At 40.6% G+C, this 23,131-nt stretch overlaps 1 protein-coding gene across 2 annotated transcripts in view; it reads left to right on the top strand.

Moving 5' to 3' along the window:
* Positions 1 to 23,131, top strand: part of galnt7 (UDP-N-acetyl-alpha-D-galactosamine: polypeptide N-acetylgalactosaminyltransferase 7) — a 142,500-nt gene that overhangs the window by 13,622 nt on the left and 105,747 nt on the right. For both annotated transcript variants that reach the window (XM_041186084.1, XM_041186083.1), the window contains exon 2: positions 21,872 to 22,320. In XM_041186084.1, the coding sequence (XP_041042018.1) occupies positions 21,872 to 22,320 (449 nt within the window). The remainder of the gene's footprint in view (positions 1 to 21,871; positions 22,321 to 23,131) is intronic.

The raw sequence follows: 23,131 nt of genomic DNA, 5'->3' as shown, positions 1-23,131 counted from the left end.
TGCTGCAGAGTGCTGGGAGGGTCTGAAAAAACTTAAGACCATCCAGAGATTCAAAAACAAAAGTATGAAGCAAACTTCAAACACCAGCAGCAATAAGTGTTTCAAGAGGAGACGCCAGTCATAATTTTATGGTCACATACCTAGCTAAACAAGTGTTGGTCTAGCAATCCCAGGGAAGGCGGCAGCTTGGTCATATCGTGAGATAAATGACACATGAAAACTAATCAGAATCTCAGTGCAAATTAAATGTCAAGAACCACCAGTAGTCCCAACTTATCACTGTCCCATAGACCATCTGACACTGGGGAAGGTTAAGCAAAGTATTTTTTCACTCAAGCACTTCAATTAAAAATTAGGGGAAAAGCCAAGACTTTTTCAAATACTATGAACAGAATTAAACTGAAAGAGAAGACAAATTACTTAAACAGAAACTGACAAACTCCCTTTAATAGTTTGCATTCTGTACTTCAATTCACGATTTATAGATCAAAAGCACACACTGCAAATGACTGAACAAAGCACCTCAAGGTCAGCTAGATTCAATTATTTGGTCTAATTAAGTTGCATTTCTGTGGAATTTTATAACCAAGTATAACATGAAACACATGTACATCAACAGACTTTGCAAGCATTGTCTATTTTACTCAGTGGGCCTACGCCCTGTGGAAATTGGATATAGATTACCAATTGGGGTGCGGTGGAGGAGGGATGTGGCACCATGGGGCTGGGAAAGAGCTGCTTGCTGCTGTAACTGCCTGGCCCATTAAACTCAATAGGGACTGAACTGAAACTACATACTGCCCTGCCTCCAGGGCACTTTTGGAAAGTAGCACATGTCATTTTAAAGTTTGAGACAGCTCAGTTTTTTCGCCATGGTGTCGATGCTGCAGTCCTGTGGCTGCCCACCCCATAATCTTGCTGCCCCAGGCGACTGCCTTGTGATTGCACCAACCCTGCCTTCAACCACCTAAGGTTTGTAATTCCCTGAACCTCTGCCTCGCTCTCATTCTTTTAAGGCATACTTTAAAAGTTGTTGTTGTATCAGCTAGGAAAATGATAGGAATGCTATAATTGTCCTATGTGTTGAGTTACTGAGGGAAATTGGCTAGGGTTCCCACTCCTTGTTCATCATTCACTGATTCCTGCTGGGACTGTACCTCACACAGATGTCTGATAAAGATCACATCGGGCCTAGCTGCTGTGCCTTTCCAGTCAAAAAAAATCCTCATTAACTGTCTAAACTTGCGCACGAAACATGACTGCTTAAGTGGACTAAGACTAAGATCATACTATGGACCCACACCCAAGAATTTCTCCCTTTTTGAAGACAGAAGGAAGCCAGAAAATCGAAAAGCACTTTCATTATGGAGAAAGGTGGCTTATCTCTGCTTATAAACAGTACATTGCTGAGAATATTTCACTGGAACTAAAACATTGGAAGACTGGGAATTTATACAATCACCAGAATCTAGTACAATCATTAGAATTAATTGAAGGATTGAGAGTTGCTATGTGCATCCAACTTTCTAGGCATCTATTAGCTTTGTGCTGCTCCATGTTTTTCTCGTTCATCCCCACCCCTGCCACTCCTGCTCTGAAGATGCTGTTTCATATTCCAATATCTCAAGTACTTCGCTCCTGCGATTGATCTTGAGAGAGTTTTGGCAGTGGGTATCAGCATGGTATTCTGTTGTGAAGATTTCACAACTGACCTTTCCCTGTCAAACATGCATAGTCAGTATGGTACCGAAGGAGGCTATTCAGCCCACCGAGTCCATTCTGGCTCTTTGTGGAATTAATCCAATCAGTCCCACAGTCAGGATATGTACGCTTTAACTGCTCTTCCACCTGCCCTGCCATCTTTTAATGACTTTTCCATATACACGTCTAGGTCCCTCTGCTCCTCCACACCTTTCAGAGTTGTATCCCTTATTTTATATTGTCTCTCCTTGTTCTCCCTACCAAAATGAATCACCTCGCACTTCTCTGCATTGAACTTCATCAGCCACCTATCTGCCCGCTCCACCAACCTGTCTATGGCCTTTTGAAGTTCTACACTGTCCTCTTCACAATTTACAAGGCTTCCAAGTTTTTATTATCTGCAAACTTTGAATTTGTCCCCTGCACACCAAGATCTATATCATAAATATATATCAAGAAAAGCAAGGGTCCCAAAACCAACCCCTGAGGAACTCCACTACAAACTTTGCTCCAGCCTGAAAAATATCCATTTAATCATTACTCGCTATTTCCTATTACTCAGCCAATTTTGTATCCAGGTTGCTACTGACCCTTTTCTTCCATGAGCTATAACTTTGCTCACCAGTCTGTTATGCAGCCTTGTCTTGAATGCCTTTTGGAAGTCCATGTGTACATGGACACATCAATAGCCTTACCCTGATCAACCCTCTCTATTGCCTATTCAAAAAGACTCCAGCAAGAAAGCTAAACACTAGTTACCCTTAAGAATACCGCACAGGCTCTTCCTAATCTACCCCCATTATCCAATGTGACTATTAATTCTATTCTGAATAATTTGTTTCTAGAAACTTGCCCGCCATCGAGGTTAAACTGACTAGCCTGTAATTACTGGGCTTATTCTTGCAACCTTTTTTGAACAAGGGCCTAATGTTTGCAATTCTCCAATCCTCTGACACCTCCCCTGAGCCTAGGGAAGGTTGAAAGATTGTGGCCAGTACCCTGCAATATCCAGCAGGCTTTAATCTGCATGTTAATTCTGCACTTAAATCGCTGAGCTGTGTCGTAGCTTGTTGAGTTTTCTCTGACTTCTTGAAATGAATCTGGTCGTGGATGAGTTGAAGGTGATTAACCATACCATTATTAACCTTTAAAAGACCAGGAGAAGATTAATGAACATGTGTTTTTTAAGGTGAGGTGAAAAAACTTAAATGAAAGTATTCTTCAGATGTAAGCATCTTTATTTTATGCCACCAATGGAGCACATATCGAAATATTTTCATATAAAGATACAGCGTGCTAAATCTTGAGAGCTGACCCTATTGTAACCCTGATGCAGCATTTTACTATAAGGTTAAGTATTTATTTTCCCTGTCACAGAATGCAAATTTGCATTTGAAGCATGTTGTCTTTGTGAGAATAATGTAACATTATGGGCTGGTAAAACTGATGTGATTTGATATTCAAATACTTGTAGGACCGTTGAAACACGGCTGTTTATTTTGAATCTCAACCTGAGGATACGCAGAACTTTAAAATTGAGGAATATATTCAGTAAGATACTGCTACAATCATCCTATGCTGTGATGGTCTGAACTGTGAAAAAGCCTTTGCAACCACATGCTTTTAACAGCTGTGAAGCAAAACTAAGAGCTCCAATGCAAAGTAAGATTGGGAAGAGTAGAAAATGAAACTGGCAGAGATACTTGTGGAACACGCTTAGAGTTGTATCAGATGCTTTATTTAAGCGGGAGAGGGTGGTGTTGTGGTAATGTCACTGGACTAGTAATCCAGAGGCCCAGACTAACGCTCTGGGGTCATGGGTTCAAATCCTAGTAGAATTTAAGTTCAATTAATAAAATCTGGAATTGAAAGCTAGTCTCAGTAATAGTGACCGTGAAACCATTGTCGATTGTTGTAAAAGCCCATCTGGTTCACTAATGTCCTTTAGGGAAGAAAACCTGTCATCCTTACCTGGTCTGGCCAACATATAACTCCAGACATGTGATTCCAGACTCTTAACTGCCCTCTGAAATGGCCTCGCAAGCCACTCAGCTGAAAGGCAGTTAGGGATGGGCAACAAATAATGGCCTTGCTAGCGACACCCACACCCCATGAAGGAATAAATTAAAAATAATAATGTTATAATCCACTTGAGTTCACGACATCCATACAAATATTTTGGCCTTAAAATAAACTTCAACTCATCCCTTCTGTTGACCATATATTACTAAATCAAAGATTTTCTTCCTTTCAGGGGAATATTTTAAAACTCCCTGTACCAGTATCTTGGTAAAGCTTTTCCCTGCATCCTAGGTGATGAAAGTCTTCATGCCAAACCTCAGTAGCATTGGCAGCAGTAAACATGCTATCAGCAACTGAAACTTCAGCATGAATAGAATACTATCGTTTTTCATGTATCTAGGTTCAAGTAATCGTATAAACAGCCTGTGGTTCAACATTAGTCATACTTCTTGAATACAATTATTATGTTGTCCAGTGTGTCCATTTGCAAAATGCAGTCTTGAGACTCTCCTTATGTAATAGAACTGTCTAGCGAAGTTTTTGAGTTTTCAGTATGAAAGAAAGATTTGCGTTTACATAATGACTTTCATGATCTCGGGACATATCAAAGCGCTTTGCAGCCAAAGAAATACTTCTGAAGAGTACTCACTACTGGAGTATAGAAAATTTTCTTTCTTCAACTTGAATGCCCTCAACTCCATTCCTCAATACCCCGTCCTGCTCATTCTTGGCGCCACCCCAGTCCGGAGTGAAGTCGACAGTTGCAAACAATAATGCCTGTGGAGCAGATGGAATCCCTAATTCTGAAACTTGAGGGGGATACACTCGTGGCACGGCTGCACAAACTCATATCCCTCATCTGGGAGAAGGAGTGCATGCCAGGAGATCTTGGGGACACTGTGCTAGTGGTTGTATTCGAGAGGGGAGACAAGTCCAATAGGGACAACGACAGAGGGGTCTCCCTGCTGTCTGCCACAGGGAAGATCATTTCAAGAATCCTCCTCTCAGTGGCTGAAGAGTTCCTTCCATAATCACAATGCGGTTTTTGTCCACAGACATGTTCTTCACCTCTCTCCCGGAAAATGACCACAGGGTAGAGGTAATTTACAGAACAGACAAGACTCTGTTCCACCTAAGCCACCTTCGTCCAAAGTGACAGTTATTGAGTTCTAGTATGCAAGCTGACACTTGTGTGTGCTCCAAAGCATATGCAAAAATGGGCCTTTCACCAGGTCCTCTCCCAACCAGCTCCAACAGCAAAAAAACACCCTCCCACCACCCACCCCCCCACCACTCCCCACCCCCTCTTTGATTTAAGGTTGATGGCAAAATCCTGGGAAATAAGTGCTTTTTTTCCATACCTTGGAAGCCTCCTTTTGACAGAGGCAGACATATACAACGAGATTCATCGATGCCTTCAGTGTGTCAGCTCAGCCTTTGGCCAACCGAGAGAAAAAGAGTATTTGAGGCCTAGGATGTAAGATTACTGGGTTACTATCAAGAATACTAATTGTTAAAATATAACTAACATCTAATTTTATAGTTTACTAAAACTTGACTTTATAGATACCCTCCTTTGTAGGATTGAATAGTGAGGAAACTTAAGTAGGGCACAGTATAGAAAAGATTCCAAGGTAGAGGGATTCAGGGAGTTTGTCAGATCATAAAAAGCTTGCTCACAGCAAAAATGGACAAGACCTTGAAGGCTGTTTGTGAAAAACTGGTTCTTGCTCTTGCTCTCAAATAAGAAGCCACAGCATGTAAAAGCATCAAGATACAAAGGACATTACATAATAATTATTTACTTATGTAAATTATGTAAGTAAAGTGTCTTCACACGTGATGATTGAGCTAAGGGAGGGGTTAATTGGATAAAGCCACAATAAAAGCAACCCTCACTTTGTTTTAACATGGCAGAGAAAAAGATCATCCAGAGATCAGAGAATAAACAAGACAAGGGAGTGAGGCTTAAAAACCAAAGCTGTGAGAGAAACTATTTTGTGCATTCTGTCATCCAGTATTTGACACGGGAGTATGTTTCACGCTAAACTGGAAATCACTGCTCATGTTTGTTGGCGTAGCTTATCTGAAAACTGAATAAACTTGTCCTGTATTGACTTTATGGAGTCAAAGTCACAACAAAGCTTTGCTGTTAAGTCTGTTCCTGCCTTAAAGAGTGCAAAGAACCCCAAAATCTTACCAGGATCTCAAACCTGAGACAAAGGTCATGGTTTACCAGGCAGCTGTGACCACTGTGCTTCTCTATGCTTCAGAGACTTCGACTACCTACAGCAGGTACCTCAAAGCAAGATCCTTCAAATCTAGTGGCAAGAAAGGCTATCCAATAGCAATGTCCTCTCCCGAGCTCACGTGCTCAGCATCGAGGCGCTTAACATTCAAAACCAGCTCCGCTGGGCAGGATATGTTCGTATGCCAAACACCAGACTCCCGAAGCAGCTGCTCTACTCTGAACTCAGCTGTGGCAGGAGATTCCCAGGAGGACAGAGGAAACGCTTGAGGGATGTCCTCAAAGCATCCCTGAAGAGGTCAAACACACCCGCCAACTCATAGGAATCCCTGGCTTGTAACTGACTGTTATGACGTGGCAGATGATGTGTGGCAGGTGGATCAAATCCATGAGGGAAACTTGATCACACAATCACTACGGTTTTGCAATTTGTATTTATTCCGAGATGCATGCCCTGAATTCAGAAGTGATAAGTCCACCAAGACTTCAGAGATTTTTTAGAAAACTAAATTAAACATTTATTAACAAAGGAAAAGATTTCAAGCACTTACATAGGTCTACAAATTACTACTATATAATAACTCCTAAAAACGCCTAATTAATCTGACTTTGTTACATGCCCATTAAGGCAACAGTATTTTTAAAAAAACGATTTAAACAGATCCAGACAAGTCAACTCAATACCCTGGACAGTAGAATTCAAAGTGGCTTTTCCCGGCTTCGGTTCCTGTAGATAGCAGGCTTAATGCACAAACACTGGAGGCTTCTCACACTTCTGTTAACCCTTACAATGCCTTCCCTAACACACAGCCTCATTCTTCTTTATACATGTTTATCATTTTTAATGTAAATTCCATTGTTCCCATATGTCTTTGGAACTTTACCTTTCTCATATTATGAGAATTATTATACTTTCATGACACTGGCCGAAATGGAGAAGGTTAATTTGGGAAGGCACCGAACACATTAAGAGACTCCATCAGAAACACACAGATGAAGTTGGAGAGAATGCACAAACTTCCCCCACAACTCATCTACGTGACCCTCCAAGCACCACCTGGTCTACATGTGACTGAGTCTTCAGATCATCTTGTCAGCCATCTCAGAACCCACCGAAATGGAGTGGAAGCAAGTCATCCTTGTTAATGTCTTATTAATCACATTGTTAAGATTTATTGGAAATCGCATTGTTTAACAGGCTCCACAGGCATTGTTGTTTGCAACTGTCGACTTCACTCCGGACTGGGGTGGCAGGATCAGGTGCAAAGTATTTTCAGAGCTAAAGGCTTATCATTTGGATGCTGAAGACGGTTTGGATAATCTTTTAACATTTATGGACAAAAATTATAAGAAAGATGACCTGTTAAATGCCTATGAGGCATGGTCAGATTTTGATAAATTTAGAAATATGGACGGTTATTCCATAGAAGAACATATGGAATTTAACAGATAATTGCAGAAATTCTATTTGGAGATCCCTAATTCAGTGCTTGCCTTCAAATTGTTGGTTTGTGCTAAAGTATTGAACATGGTTAGGGTCCTGGCCTTGACTGGATTCTGAGAAAGAGATGGAAAAGATGTTGAAGCTTTTTTTTAAAAAAAATCATTTCCAGCCACTTTCGTAGCACCAATGGAACATTCAGCACTGACACAAAAGATGGAGGATTTGCTGCTGGCAGCATTTCTAGACTGTTTAGATATGGGGCATAAGCATCAATATGAAAGAACCACCACAAAAGAAATGAGGATAGAGACCCTTTTGGTAGCTCCATCAGACAGGAATTGGGTAACTGAGGCAGGAGAATGAACCACAGGAATCCGAGGAATGGTAAACGAGTGTATCAGATGTGACTTAAAATAGACTAATTAAGAAGTTTAACTGGACAATTGAACTGGTTGTGCACTCAGACTAGAACTAATGTAGTTATGACATATTGGAGTACTATGATGAAACATGCTACCGTTGAGGAAGTTCTGAGAGCCAATAAAACATTAAAGAAATTCAATTTTAAGAAATGCACTCTCATGCTTCCATCCTTGGGTGATCCAGAAGAGAGGTTAGTCATTTTTAGTGGTGCTTCACTTTTCAATCTTCCAGATGAGTATTCTAGGATAGCAGAGTTTAACATATTCTTGGTGGGAAAGAATAATAAATGTCGTTGTCGGGAAGATATAATAATTTTCATAATGTTATTGGAATTTATTGTAAAGTAGAGTAGTAGTGGGATCTGTATGTGTGTGTGACTTAATTGAATTAAAGGACCTGGTCTGAAGGTTTTGATGTAACAGAAGATAAGCAATGTTTGAAATGTGAAGTAACTATACGTAAGTGTAAAAGGAACATTTACGTTTTGAATTCAAGCTAGTCTAGTTTATTTAAAAGAGGGGGTAAAATGTTACACCTAGCCAGGAGAAGTTAAGAAACAGTGTGTTTAGTTTTACTAAAGATTACTGATTAAACTGGTACTATGATAGATATTATCAGAGAGATAAAGTCCAAAGACACAGTGAAATGATGGTAATTTGCATTCAAAGGGGGAAAATATGTATAATGGAGAGAAGGTTGTGTATAAGGGAAGGAATTCTAAGACCTAACAAGTGTGAAAAGCCTCAAGCTGCTGTCCACAAGGAACTGAAGCTGAGAAAAACTCACTTTGAATTTGACTGTTCAGGGTATTGTGTGTTACTTTGCCTGGGTCTTTTAAAATCTGTGTCTCACTGTTGCCTTGATAGTGGTGTAACTGGGGTTTAGATTAATTAGGGGATTTAGAAATTATCATAGTAGTAATTTGTAGGCCTATGTATGTGCTCAAAATCATTTCTTCAATTAATAAAGGTTTAATTTAGCTTTGTAAGAAACCTATAAGACTTGGTGGTCTTATTACTACTAAATTCAAAGCCTGCATCTCAAAATAAGTACAAATTGCAAATAGTTGTGGCAGCTGCTCCCAGTTTCCCTCTGGCATTTAGGCAGCTTGGTATTTCCCATCCACCTGCCATAACAGTTGTCCATTGGCCTGGGAAGCGAAGAAAATAAGGGTGTTTAAAAGCACCTTAGCTGCTGAAACACTGATGTTTGTAGAAGCCATCGATATGGCGGTGTACTTATCTAATATATTGAAGGAAATACAATACAAGGGGCAATATGAGAAAAGCTTGCTCATAGAATGCTATGTAAATAACCATTCTCTTTGGGACAATGTTTATTTGACAAAGGATGTCACTGAAAAAAGGTTGCGTATTGACATTGCCAGCATAAAGGAAATGTTAGAGAGGTTTCCAAAGTAAAATGACTGGAGGCAAATTGCCAGTTGTCAGGCTGATTTATGAAGGGACATGCTTGCTCCAAAAAATTTAGATGTACTAGAAGAGGGATGCCTTGTGCTATAATGAGGATATGGAAAACTAATATTTTATTTGATTGCTTTGGAATTATTTATATATCGTAAAGAAGAATTTTTTTGTTTAAAGAAGGGAGAATGTGTGATTTATTAATGGCTGGTTATAATATATGAGACATAGAAGATGGAAAAATACATAATTTTCTTTCTTTTCAGTTAGCTGAAAGATTGTTCTTGAGCTTTCAAAAATTTGAATGAAAAGACGGGAATCTGTCAATGTCTTATTTATCAATTATTTTATTTAAACAGGTGATGGGTATTTCTACATCTATAAATGGGGATAACTGGGACATTGGTGGGGTAAAGTTCTGTTGGCTGTCAACAAAGTCAATAAACTGTCTCTCCAACACTGGAGTGGATCCAGTTAACAATCCTCTATCCTGAGGAACTGCCTAAGAAGAAGAAGATGGGAAACACCAGCCATTTGATAATTCAGATGCATAACCATCACTGAATACCCCACCTTTTAACATCCTGGGTTAACCATAAACTTAACTGGACCACTTACATAAATATTGTGGCTATAAGAGCAAGTCAGAGGCTGGGTATTCTGCAGTGAATAACTCATCTCCTGACCCCCAAAGCCTGTCCGCTATCTGTGAGTGCAGTTCCAACAACACTCAAGAAGTTCAGCATCATCCAAGACAAAGCAGCTTGCTTGATTTGCACCCCATTCACCACCTTAAGCATTCACTCGTTCCACCACAGACGCACACTGGCAGCGGTGTGCACCATCTACATGATGTACTGCAACAATTCACCAAGGCTTCTTCAACAGCACTTTCCAAACCTTTACCCTGTAGCACCTAGAAGGACAAGGGCAGCAGGTGCATGGGAACACTACTGTCTGCAAATTCCACTCTAGGTCACACGCCACCCTGACTTGGAACTATATCGCCATTCCTTAACTGTCATTGGGTCAGAATCCTTGAACTCCCTCCCTACACCACATGAACTGCAGTGGTTCAAGAAAGTGACTTGCCACCACCTCACCAGCAATTAGGGATGAGCAACAAACGCTGGCTTTGCCATTCATGCCCACAACCCATGAAAGAATAAAGAAAATAAAGCCAATTTGTACATAGCAAGGTCCCTCAAACCGTAATGTGTTAATGACTAGATACAGGAAAGTCCCACTGTTCGCAGGGGCTACATTCTCACAAAATCTCGCAAACGGCAAAATCGCAAACAATGAATATGTTTTTCTGTGGGACTCAGTTTCCGCCTGTGCTAGGAGAGCATTGATTTGGGTAGTTACTCTACAGCAAATTGAGGTGCAGTATCCGAGTTCACAGAAGGCATCTTTTTAATGCTAAAAGCCTGATATAAAAAGAAAAATGTTGTTGAGACAATTTCACTATTTAAAAAGGAAGCTGGATAATTATTTAAAATTGTGTGGGTTTATAGTTTGGTCATTGATAGTGCTGGGAGTAAATTTTAAATGATGAAATAAAAGCAGCCCAGAACAATATTAGCAGGACATTTTTTTTTAAAAAGAATATTGGTTCCTGTGTGATTCTTTCCTCTAGTGATACCACTGCATGAAATGAGGTTCATGACAATGTTGGTTGTCATGTGATTTTTAGTTCAGCTGCTGCTTTCTTGCCCAAGTCAAAAGATCATGGATCAAGCCCACTCCAGAGATTTGCGCACATATGGTTGGATTACACACCGAGGGTTGAGAGTGAAACCGCCTCTGCCTGCTTAAATTTTTCGGACGATAGCCTTTTAATTAGTATGAGGGCCGTCCATCTCCAGGGAAGCGCCCTGCCCCATCGAACTGCTGCCAATTGGAGCCCAGCAGCTCTGTGCCACACCAGGGTTGGTGGTTACTGGAGGTATTGCAGGAGGCCCTGGGAAGATGAACCATGGATGCCCCGAAACCCAGATAAATTCAGATCTTGTTTGGACCGGGCTGGCAAGCTGCGGTGTGCAGTGGGGGGAGGCATACAGGTGGCCCATAAAATTCAGCCCATTATCTAAGCTGGCTCCAACACAGTACTTCGTAGCAGCTTTTATACAAGAGTAAAATCCGGCCTCTTCCTTTCTGCAATTCCTTCCACAGCAATTCCTGGTTGATATTGTCCAGTACATTACAACAGCTGTTGAGCTGACTCACTAACAAATGTAGTGTATTGATGTGCACTTGTTTTGGAAGTGATTGATAGAAATTGTCATGACATTTCAGTCACTTCCTGTGCATAAGATCCCATCAACATTGACCACTGTCACGTATATTTTTTTTTAAAAGACTCCCACCTATGTAACGCCTTTCACGTCTGCACTACTAGCCAGGGTGCTTTACAGCCAATGAAGCCCTTGTGAAATGCGGTCACTGTTTTCATGTAGGAAACGCAGTAGCCACTTTGTGTACAGCAAGATCCCACAAAATGCACTGCAGTAATGCCCAGGTAATCTGTTTATAATTTGATTTTTAAAATTCATTTGCCGGACATGGGCATCACTGGCTAGGCCAGCTTTATAGAACAAAGAACAAAGAAAAGTACAGCACAGGAACAGGCCTTTCGGCCCTCCAAGCCTGCGCCAATCATATTGCCCGTCAACTAAAACATTTTGCCCTTCCGGGGTCCATATCTCTCTATTCCCATCCTATTCATGTATTTGTCAAGCTGCCTCTTAAACCTCACTATCATACCTGCTTCCACCGCCTCCTCTGGCAGCGAATTCCAGGCACTCACTACCCTCTGCGTAAAAAAACTTGCCCCACACATCTCTTCTATAGTTTTCTCCTCTCACCTTAAATCTATGTCCCCTAGTAATTGACTCTTCCACCCTGGAATTATTGCCCATCCCTTATTGTGAGCTAAATATTGGCCAAGATACCAAGGATAACTCCCCTTATGCTGTAGAATCTTTTACATCCACCCTCAGAGAGCAGGGGAAGCTCCAATTTAATGTTTCACCTAGAAAGTTGGCATCTCCGACAGTGCCACAGTCCCTCAGTACTGCAGTAGAGCACCAGCCTTAACTTGTACTCAAGTTATTGAGTAGAACTTTGATCCACAACCTCCTGACTAAGAGGCAAGAGTGCTGTCAAGTGAGCCACAGATAACACCTAAAATGTAGGTGTCTGTCTTTCCAATTCCCCATTTTGCAGTCATGTTGTTTTTGGCATTCCGAGCTAGTGCCAGTCTTGTTTGTCACAGTGATGTCCCTGTGGTTCTGTTCATTTTCTGAAGTTGACACTTTGGACCAGTCTGAAGGTTCATCAAGAACTGTGCAAGCTGGGGTCAAAAAAATTAGCCCTGGCTGAGTACTGCTATAGTCAGTTTCATGTTTATTTTTTCTTACTTGGAAGCTTGTGAACTGGAATCTGGACTGGTCTGAACTAGACTTTTGTATAAACGAGTACAGTACAAGTTCTCCAGCAAGCAGCCCATCCCAATCATCAAAGTACCTCCACTTTTAAACAGAGATTCAAAATGTTAAGCTCCCATCATAACGAGAATATATCACTGACAAAAAAAAATCTTTGAGAAAATAATTACAGAGGCAGAAATTATTTTATGCTGAGTATTTTGCTTTTTTTTTTAGCATAGTTCAGAGGGTGGAACCTTAACTAAATTCTGACCTCGTATCAGATGCTTAATGAATTTCTAATGAATCTCTTGTGACTTTGTAAGAAAAAAATGTAATAACTATCAAGTGACTTTATTGCAATGTAATAGAAAGATTTGGTTCTATTTCTTACTCTTTATTTTCTTCACTGCTGTTGAGAGTTGCATTATGCAGTTGATTTTAGCATTTTACTTCAACTTTCATTTTTTATAGCTCAGTTAACATAAAACAGCCCAAAGCATTTCACAGAGGAGAAATTGATATTGAGCAGAAACAGAAGGGTTGAGAGTATTGTGTCCAGTTCTGGTTGTCACACTTTAGGAAGGATGTGAGAGTCCTTGAGAGGGTGCAGAAAAGATTTACGAGAATTGTTCCAGAGTTGGGGGATTTTAGCTTCAAGGTTAGCCTGGCGAGGCTGGGGTTGTTTTCTTTGAAGCAAAGGAGATTGAAGCAAGGTCTGATAGAGGTGTGCAAGATTATGACTGGTTTGGATAATGTAGACAAGGAAAATCAGTTCCCATTAGCTAATGGTACAAGGACTAGCAGACACAGATTTACTGTTTTGGGCAAGAATCGTGGGGGTGGTGGGGACACAAAGGTGGGGTGGATGTGAGGAAGAGCTTTTTGCAGCAAGTGGTAATGACTTGGAACTTGCTGCCCACGAGGGTGGTGGAAGCAGAGATGTTCAGTGATTTCATGGGAAAGCCACATGAGGGAAATAAACTTGCAGAGCTACAGGGATAGAGTGAGGAAAGGGACTGACTAGTTTGCTCTGCAGAGAGCTGGCATGAATTCAGTGGGCTGAATGGGCACCTTCTGTGCCTTTATGATTCTGTGACTCTAAGAGGTGACCTAAAGGGTTTTTTTTTTAAAGAATCGGCTTGAGCAAGCTTTTAGAGATAAATATACTAATATGTCTGGAGAGTGATTTGATCACAGTGGGAAGCACTTCAGCACCTGTCCCACAAGCAGTGCTGGGCTGGGCAGTTCCCACCTACTGCAAGTGTTAGATTTTGGCGGCCATTAAAATTTGAGAAACACATAGCAGGGTGGCGTAGTGGTATTATCACTGGACTGGTATTTCAGAGACCCATGCTGGGAACTTGGGTTTGAATCCCACCACAGCAGATGGTGAAATTTGAATTCAATAAAAACCTAGAATTAAAAATCTGATGATGATCACGAAACCCTTGCTGATTGTACACTAATGCCCCTTTAGGGAAGGAAATCTGTTGTCCTTACTAGGTCTGGCCTACATGTGACTCCAGACCCACAGCACAGATAGGGTAGACAGGAAGGAACTTTCCCCCTAGGTGGAGGGATCAATAACTAGGGGGCATAGATTTAAGGTAAGGGGCAGGAGGTTTAGAGGGGATGTGAGGAAGAATTTTTTCACCCAGAGGATGGTGGGAATCTGGAACTCACTGCCTGAAAGGGTGGTAGAGACGTTTAAGAAGTATTTGGATGTGCACTTGCGATGCCATGGCATACAAGGCTATGGGCCTCGTGCTGGAAAATGGGATTAGAATAGTTAGGTACTTGTTTGACCGGCATAGAGTCGATGGGCCAAAGGGCCTTTTTCTGTGCTGTAAACTTCTATGACTCTTAAATGCCTCTGAATGATGGACAATAAATGCTGGCCCACATCCCATGAAAGAATATATAAAAAAAATCCCTGGCCCACCTTCCAAAGTAGTATACTAGATTCCCCCCCACCCGACTCATGCTGTCGTTGTGGGATGAAGGAGAGGTGATTAAAACTCACTTGTGTTTATGAAAATAAATGCTGCCAACGCACAGCAGTCCCATGATCCTCTTATCAGAACCAGAAAAGGTCTCCATCAGAAACACTCACCTGCCTTTTATCTTTTTTTTTATTTCCAAGTTGAGCTTTGACCTACTGTATTGTCAAAAGCAGAATGATAATCTGGGTGTAGGAAATCCAAGTACTATGCAGCAAGTGTTTCAAATTAGACAACACAAGCCACAGTACCACAGCACCCCAGTATAATAGATGTGCCAAAATGCAAAACTATAGTGTTACCTCATTTGTTTTTCTTCTCCTGTGTAGAAAGGAAATTGCAAGGTTATATAAAGTTGAGGTTGCAAGAACTGTATATCTGTATTTGTCAGCTCTGCCTAGCGTATTGTGCGAATATTTTCCTTTTAGACTTTTCTCCCCGCCCTCTCAGAAACCCTGGTTTTGAAACCCTGGTTTTGCAACCTTGAGCATGTAATTTGGAATTACCTAAAGCTGTCATAGTTTTGATTTCTAAATGTTATTGAGCACAGCCATTGACCATAAGACTGGTGTGTATAGAGACTTCTTTAAGCATTTTTTAACACGCCTTGCACTGTTAACTCATTAAAAACAAAATTGTTTAGAATGAAACATGATTGGCAATTTAGCACAGTATATGGGTACACCTGACATAAGCAGCAAATGTCTGACCTCACTTATGTAAAACATTGCTAATTTCGGGGGCAGAATGCGGTGTTAAAAGTAATTTACCCTTCATCACTCTGAATTTTCTTCCAAGCTGGAAGAAAGTGGTGTAACTTGGTGTAAAACGGTGCACTTTGTTCAAATCTTACACCCTCTCTTCCCCTGAAGGTGCTGACTTTTGTCAGGATGCACTACCAAAAACAGCCCTCTCTCTTGAGAGAGGAATCGGAGCCATATCCAGTAGTTTCCTCACCCAAGTTCTTCACGTGCACAGACTAAACACAGAGAAAGCCATGGTGTTAAGTTTGAGACGCTGTTGAAAATGCAGTCCCTGGCTGCAGCTGTTTTATAGGTAGCCAGTGTTTGTAACGAAATCATCTGAGCCAAGCAGCTTCAGTTTAATAATATATGTAATGTTATTGCATTGCAGGCTTGGCTTTATAAATGTTCTTCAATTTTGCACAATATTAAGATTTTTATTCTTTCATGAGATGTGGGCGACGCTGGCAAAGCCAGCATTTGTTGTCCTTGAGAAGGTGGTGAGCCGCCGCCTGATATATGTCCATCTGATACATCTGATAATGCCTTTCGATGTATTTTATATTGTTCAAGATTACTTTCTGCTAAACAGTCATTTAATAGGTAATAGTGCTAACACTCCATACTGCATGCACAAATAAATGAAAGAAAGCCAAGATGTAAACCTAAAAAATGTACAAGAGAAACAAAAACCACAGCACAGCAGCTTTAGAGAGAATATTTAAAATACCGCAGTTAGTTTTTGCCACAGTTGAAGGAGACTAAGAAGGTAATTTCAGGCAAATTCCTTTTGATCGTTTGATAACAGCGGTCCTGCCAGAAACTCAGCATTGTCAGTGATTTACAAACTTGAACAGCGAGCACAAAACTTACCTGTTTCGTTTAGTCCTTATCTGACTGTCTGAGGCTGATCATTCCTGTTAAGTTCTATTAGTCTGGAATGGGACACTGGAGTATATTTGTGCACTGCGACAGTTGAAAAACTAGCTGCCAGGTCTGAACCCAAATCTGTTCCAATTATGGAGGAAGCCTGATGAACTAATCATTTTGGGGGACGGGGGATCAGGCGGGGGTGCAGGAAGCTAATGTAAAAAAAAATCACTTCTCTGTTCTAAAGCAGGTGACTTGTTACAATACATGCCAAACTGGAGACGCACAACAAGCTGCCCAACAGGTTGAAAATTCCATCACCCCACACACATGGCTGATAGCATTAATAATTCCCAGAATGGACACATACAGCCGATTTGCCATCTCGTTTGCAATAAATGTAGTGGGATGCGGGCATATCATGATGAGCTGCAGGGGGAAAAAAATGAAGTATAAAAGAAAATGCCATTTGTAGTAGTTGTAGATTTAGAACTTACTGAAGGATGTATGCGAGTGCTGAAGAGATTTATTTCCTATGGCTGCCTCTGGAGAATACAGCAAGGACTTGTATTTATATAGTTCCTTTTGTGATCTTAGGATGTTACAAAGCATTTTACAGCCAATTAAACACTTTGTAGAAGAAAAGGCACTGTTGTAATGTAAGAATTGTGGCAGCCAAATGCTGCACCAGCTAGCTCTCTCATTCACCTGGTAATCTGTTTTAGTGATGTTGGTTGAGGGACAGATGTTGGCTAGGGCACTGGGAGAACTTCTTTTAAATAATGCCATGGAATCTTCCACATTCACTGGCAGCTTAAATGGGGTTTTGGTTCAACATATTATCCAATAGACAGCATCTGACTGTATAGCACTCCTCAGTATGGCGAGCCTATAGTGTGTGCTCAAGCCTCTAGGGTGGGACATGAACGCACAACCTTCCTATTCGGAGTAGAGAGTTATGCTGTTGCATGCCGCACCTGCACAGCCATCCCTACACGGTCATAAATTTTTACACTCTCTTTTGTGCATTTTCCAGCATTAGGGAGCCTACTATAATGTTGTCTTTCAAACCAATTTTGCCTGGAAGGATTATGAATGTTAACAACTCTAAACATAAAAGTTGATTTGATGCAGCTTTATGTGGTAAAGCTAAAATATCATCCTCTGTTAAAATGGCAGTTCAGTGATAAACACCAAGAATAATTTCCCCCTTCTCAAATGTTTTCCTGCAGTGAAAATAATAATTACAAGAAAAGAAATACACAAAAATATGTTCTGTGAAACAAGCTGGAAAAGCATAAATTGGTGCTGTTAGATGGATCGGATGGGGCTTTGCTAACACTCTTCGTAGTTATTAATGCCACTTCTCACAATTCCCTGTGCATGTTGACCACTCTAATATGAATGGTCTGAGCACTTGCCCCAGTTTCTACGCTGTAATAAAGAAACCTCAACCATTCTTGTAAAGCAACCGAAAACAGCTTTCTAAATTACAGAACCAAACTGTCATTTCAACTCAACTTTCACAAAAAAGCCAGTGATCCACTTCGTGAAGCCATGAAGTAAAATCATAAAAATAAAATGTCACTTTCTTTTCAGTTAAGTAAAGCTCAATATATCTCATTTCCAAGCCTTCACAATTCTACAAGCACAGTGACAGGAATTCTCAAATAAAGCTGGCTAATTTAATTCACATCAGAGACAATGCTCTTTGTCTGTGTAACTTCCTCTAGCCCTACAATCCTTCAAGATTTCTGTGCTCCTCCAATGCTAGCCTCTTGTGCACCTCTGATTTGCATCACTCCTCCATTGGTGGCCAGGCCTTCAGCTGCCTAGGCCTAGACTTGGAATTTCCTCCCTAAATCTTGTGTGCCTCCTCTTCCTCCTTTTAAGACCTTCCTTAAAACCTTTGACCAATCTTTTGGTCACCTGTCCTAATATCTCTATGTAGCTCAGTGTCAAATTTTTCCTGATAATGTTCCTATGAAACATCTTAAGTTAAAGTTTTTGTACGAATGAACTTTATCTTTTTCAAAGAAAAATAGCTGTAACGTGTCCTGAAGAAAATAAACTTTGACACAAGGTAACAATTAAGCATACCTTGCTCAGTTTTTTTTGCTGTTGAGGAAAATTAGGATATTTTTAAGAGTTGTGTTTTAGCAGCTTATTGGTCACATGTAACTAGTTTGGGGAAAAGTACTTGAAGGACTACCCCAAAAGGTTTCGCTAGATTGTGCTGGTTTTTTCAGCTCAGCTCACCTGAAATTGACAATCCCAGTGCCAGAGATCAAGGAATTATGTCCAGAATGCATAGCCTTTCCACGATCTTTTCCACTCATTGATAAAACATCGCACTGGGAGCTGATCCCACCCACAAATCTGGACATGTCGCAGATCAAATCGTGGTGAGTTTCTGCTAACTGTGCCTGTTTATAGGCTTTTAGGGAGGCTCATAAAATTATAGTTTTTTAGGTGCAAGAACATTAGTAATCATACGGCATGATAAAAGCTTTCAGATATTAAAAATTTTGAATTACTCTACTGCAATGAAACTGGTAAATGGTTGTCATTTTCAGTTACTCAGGTGATAGCTGATTAAAAATAATTAATTTTTGTGAAGGGCCCGTTTTCAATTACAATAATAAAAGTTCACTCTTACTATAACAAAGATAACCTCTGATGTGAATTTTTTTTTTAAATTTTGTTGTAAGATGTAACCTGATTGTGCTGATTCACAGTAGATTTTATGTTCAGAAATACACATTAGTTTGAGCCAAAAAGTGAACAAAAAAAAATGTGCAATTTGTGGCCAAAGCAGCAATAACAACTTGCACTTGTATAGCGCCTTTTAACATAACAAAACATCCCAAGGCATTTTACAAAGGCTGTATAAAACAAAATATGACACAGAACCACATTTGGACAAAGGACTGAAAACTTGGTCAAAGAGAGAGGCTTTAGGAGTGTCTTAAAGGATGAAAGTGAGTTAGAGGTGAAGTGGTTTAGTGAGGGAATTAGGGCCTAGGCAGCTAGCACAGCCACCAATAGTGGAGCAATTAAAATCTGGGATGCTGTGGAAGCTGAAATTAGAAAAATGCAGATATCTCTGAAGGTTGTCGAGCTGGAGGAGATTACTGAAATAGGTAGAAGTCAGTATGGAGCAATTTTGAAAACCAGGATGAGGATTTTAAAATCAAGGCATTGAGAGACAATGTAAGTCAGCGAATAGCAGAGTGATAAGTGAACGACATTTGGCGACAGGACATGGCAACAGAGCTTTAGATAACCTCAAGTTTACGGAGGGTCCAATATCGGAGGCTGGCCAGGAGTGTATTAGAATGGTCAAGTCTGGAGGTAATAAAGGCATGGGATTCAGCAGCAGATGAGCTGAGGCATGGGCAGAGTCAGACGATGTTACAAAGATGGAAGTAGGCAGTCTGGGTGATGGCGTGGATATGTGGTTGGAAACTTGTTTCTGGATCAAATATGACATGAAGGTTGCAAAGAGTCTGGTCCAACCTTGAGACAGTTGCCAGAGAGAGGGATGAAATTGCTGGCGAAGGAATGGAATTTGTGGTATGGACCGAAGACAATAGCTTCAGTCTTCCCAATATTTAATAGAAGGAAATTTCTGTTCATCCAGTACAGGATGGCAGATAAGCAGTCTGACAATTTAGAGGGGTCGAGAGAGGTGGTGGTAAAGTACGCTAGGTGTCATCAGCTTACATGTGGAAAATCAATGTTGTATTTTCACATGATGTCACCAAGGGGCAGCACATGGATGCAAAATAGAAGGGGCCCAAGGATAGATCAAAGGGGACCATAGAGCTAATTGTGTGGTAATTGGAAGAGAAACCCATGATAGTTATTCCCTGGCTATAATTAGATAGAGAAGAATGGAACCAGGCAGATGCAGTACCACCCAGCTGGATTTACAGTGGAGAAGTGTTAGAGGAGTAAGGTGTGATCAAGTCTGTCAGTTTGTCTTTATCACAGTCACATCGGATGTCATTTATGACTTTGATAAGAGCTGTATAAGCTTATTATTATCATCTTTGGGAATAGTGGAGCAGGCTCAAAGGGCTGAATGGCCGCCTCTTGTTCCTAAGTCCTATGTTCCTATGTTTGCTGCTGTGGCAGGGATGCAAACCTGATTGGAGGATTCAAACATGGAGTTCCAGGGAAGCTAGACATGAATTTGGCAGGCAACAACATGTTCAAGGACTTCTAGAGAGGAAAGGGAGGTTGAAGGTGGGGCAGAAATTTGCAAGAATGGAGAGGTCAAGCATTTTTTCAGTAGAGTGGAAAGTGTATCTCAAACAGCAGGTCATGGTACTAGTTCTTCCTTCCTTCCACGCTTGTTTATGTAGAACCCTGAGTCAAATATTTTGGAAGGAGCTGCTGGTTTTGTGCAGCTTTCAGTTTCCCATCCCGTTGATGTGATTTGCCCATATTGATGGGTACCAATCTCATTGAAAGAAAGTGGATCTGTTTTTTTGACGAAAGGCTGTGAAAGTGGACTTAAAAAGTTAACTGTTGTCATGTTGCAAACCTGTGTATAAAAATGTTCTTGTACATTTAAAGATCTATTTAGATATCGCCTACCCCATATATGCCAACTGTTATAGAATCTGCTTGTTTTAATGCCGCAAAATTGCGTTTTATTTATGCTTGTTGGAATTTTGGGTTTCGCTTGTACTGCAGTTCTAATGGTAGAGAGCCAGAGGCAATGAAAAGGAAAAATTTGCAGGGCAATGAAGAAAGGGCAGAGGAGTGAAACCAATTGGATAGTTCTTTCAAAGCACCAACACAGATCTGATGGGCCAAACACCCTCCTTCTGTATCGCATAGTTCCATGAGAATTAGGTTGAAAAATCTAGATATGAGTTGGCAGAACAGAATGCTTCGAATTTACTCTATAACCAATGAAATCATGTTAAAATGACATCCTCTAAGCTTTTTTAAAGCTATATCTGTCTATTGTTCTTCATTCATGAAAAGTATCTTTGACATTGTTTTAATATTTTGATAGCATTCTTTCCATGGTGGGAATTGTTGTGTCTTTCCTGATCCTTCCCCAAAGATTGGGTACTTTTCCTGCTTTATGCATGAGATTTCCAACCCTTTCTTGTATTATACACACACAATCCATTGATTTAATAAGAAGCTTTGCAATTCCTTCTGCAGCAGGAGCATTCAAGCATTTTGTCTTTGCGGAACTCATTGATGCATATCATGGAACCTTGTGGGCCATTTATACAGTATAAATCAGTGTTCCCAAATTACATACTAGTGATCTGACCTAGTACTGTAATCTCATTGATCACGAGTAGCCTTTTCCAAGGATTCAGACTCAAAATTCAAACTGAAAACCGGAAAGTAAGCATAAGAGCAAAATGAGCTGACTCTTGAGTATTAGCAGCTGGTTAGCTGAAATTCAGAAACCACAAGGGGCACAGCCTGAGATTTCAACATCCTTTGTTTTACACCATCTCTTATTCTGTATATATTAGTTTTTTTGAAACCATATGTTATTAATATTCTTGTTATCTGTTTACCCTTTAGCCTGGAAGAGATATCAACAACCATCTGCCAAATGTTGGAGATAATGGACATGCTGTGAATAAATTCCAGCCTGTTGTCCCTTGGCCTCAGGTTGAAGGAGTAGAAGTGGACCTAGAATCTATTCGACTGAAAAATAAAAATGCAGCACAACAAGGTGTTGCTGCCAATAACCAACAAAATGCAATACAGAAACAGTATGTTACTTTCAAACCCCAGAAACATGCTTACTCTGATCCAGTGTTGAGGTATGGTGTTCTGGGGAACTTTGAGTCCAAAGAGCCAGAACCTCAAGGTGTTGTCGATGGTCCGGGAGAAGGCGCAAAACCTTTTGTATTGGGTCCTGAATATAAAGACGCAGTGCAAGCAAGTATCAAGGAGTTTGGTTTCAACATGGTGGTCAGTGATATGATCTCGCTGGATCGAACGATCAATGATCTGAGACACGAAGAGTAAGTGTATGGATGTGAGATTGTGTTACTCTGTTTATGCTGAGAATTATGAGTCTTTCCACTTCCATCTTGTTGCATTTTCTCCACTTTATTCCCTGCGCTGGGCAGGGGACAACAGCTCTATATAGTACCTTGCTCTATTGCCAGTTCTTGGCGTGCAAGTGTTGGCATACTGTTTGGCTGTTGAGTGTCACTGCTGAGCATCACCTGCCTTTGCTCAGTTCTTATTCTAGCTTTCCAGTGGCTGTTGATTAGAGATGGGGAATGGCAATCCTAGCACTCTTTCTACCCATCTATGGGCAAAGAAACCAACTGGATTGCTTCTGTCACTGTCCAGCTGAAATCAGTTAGTTCAGGATAGATGAGGAATTGATCCTGTGTATGTGTAACTCAGCCTTTCTGTGCTGCCAGCAAGTCAATTTTGTGTGACGTGCGTCTTGTTGCAGATGTCTTTAGCTGTAGCCTGCTGTGATACTGTGAAAAGGATTAGCTTTTATAAGTGTATTGCTGTGTTCATGTACTGTAGCTCTATTGTTACTACAGACAGTGCAGGTCTTGTTTTTTTTCTAATATATAAATGCTAAAGATTTCTACAGACTGGAGCTTTCAGTTGTAAATTTATAAGAAAACTGCAGTTTTGGGATGGAATCTCGGAATGGCTTGCTGTGTGAAACACTCGATTTTCTTAAGATTGAGAATCCAGTGGTTGAGTACTAATATCTTCAAAAGAAAAGGGACATTGTCTGATAAAGCAGAAAAGTAGAGATAATTTTTCCACATAGTTTTAAGTAAGTTTAGCTTTTGCTTTCCC

Source organism: Carcharodon carcharias, chromosome 4 (genome assembly GCF_017639515.1).
Source record: "Carcharodon carcharias isolate sCarCar2 chromosome 4, sCarCar2.pri, whole genome shotgun sequence".
NCBI lineage: Eukaryota > Metazoa > Chordata > Chondrichthyes > Lamniformes > Lamnidae > Carcharodon > Carcharodon carcharias.
Note: the sequence above shows the minus strand (reverse complement) of the source record. Positions and strands in the feature narration are given on the sequence as shown.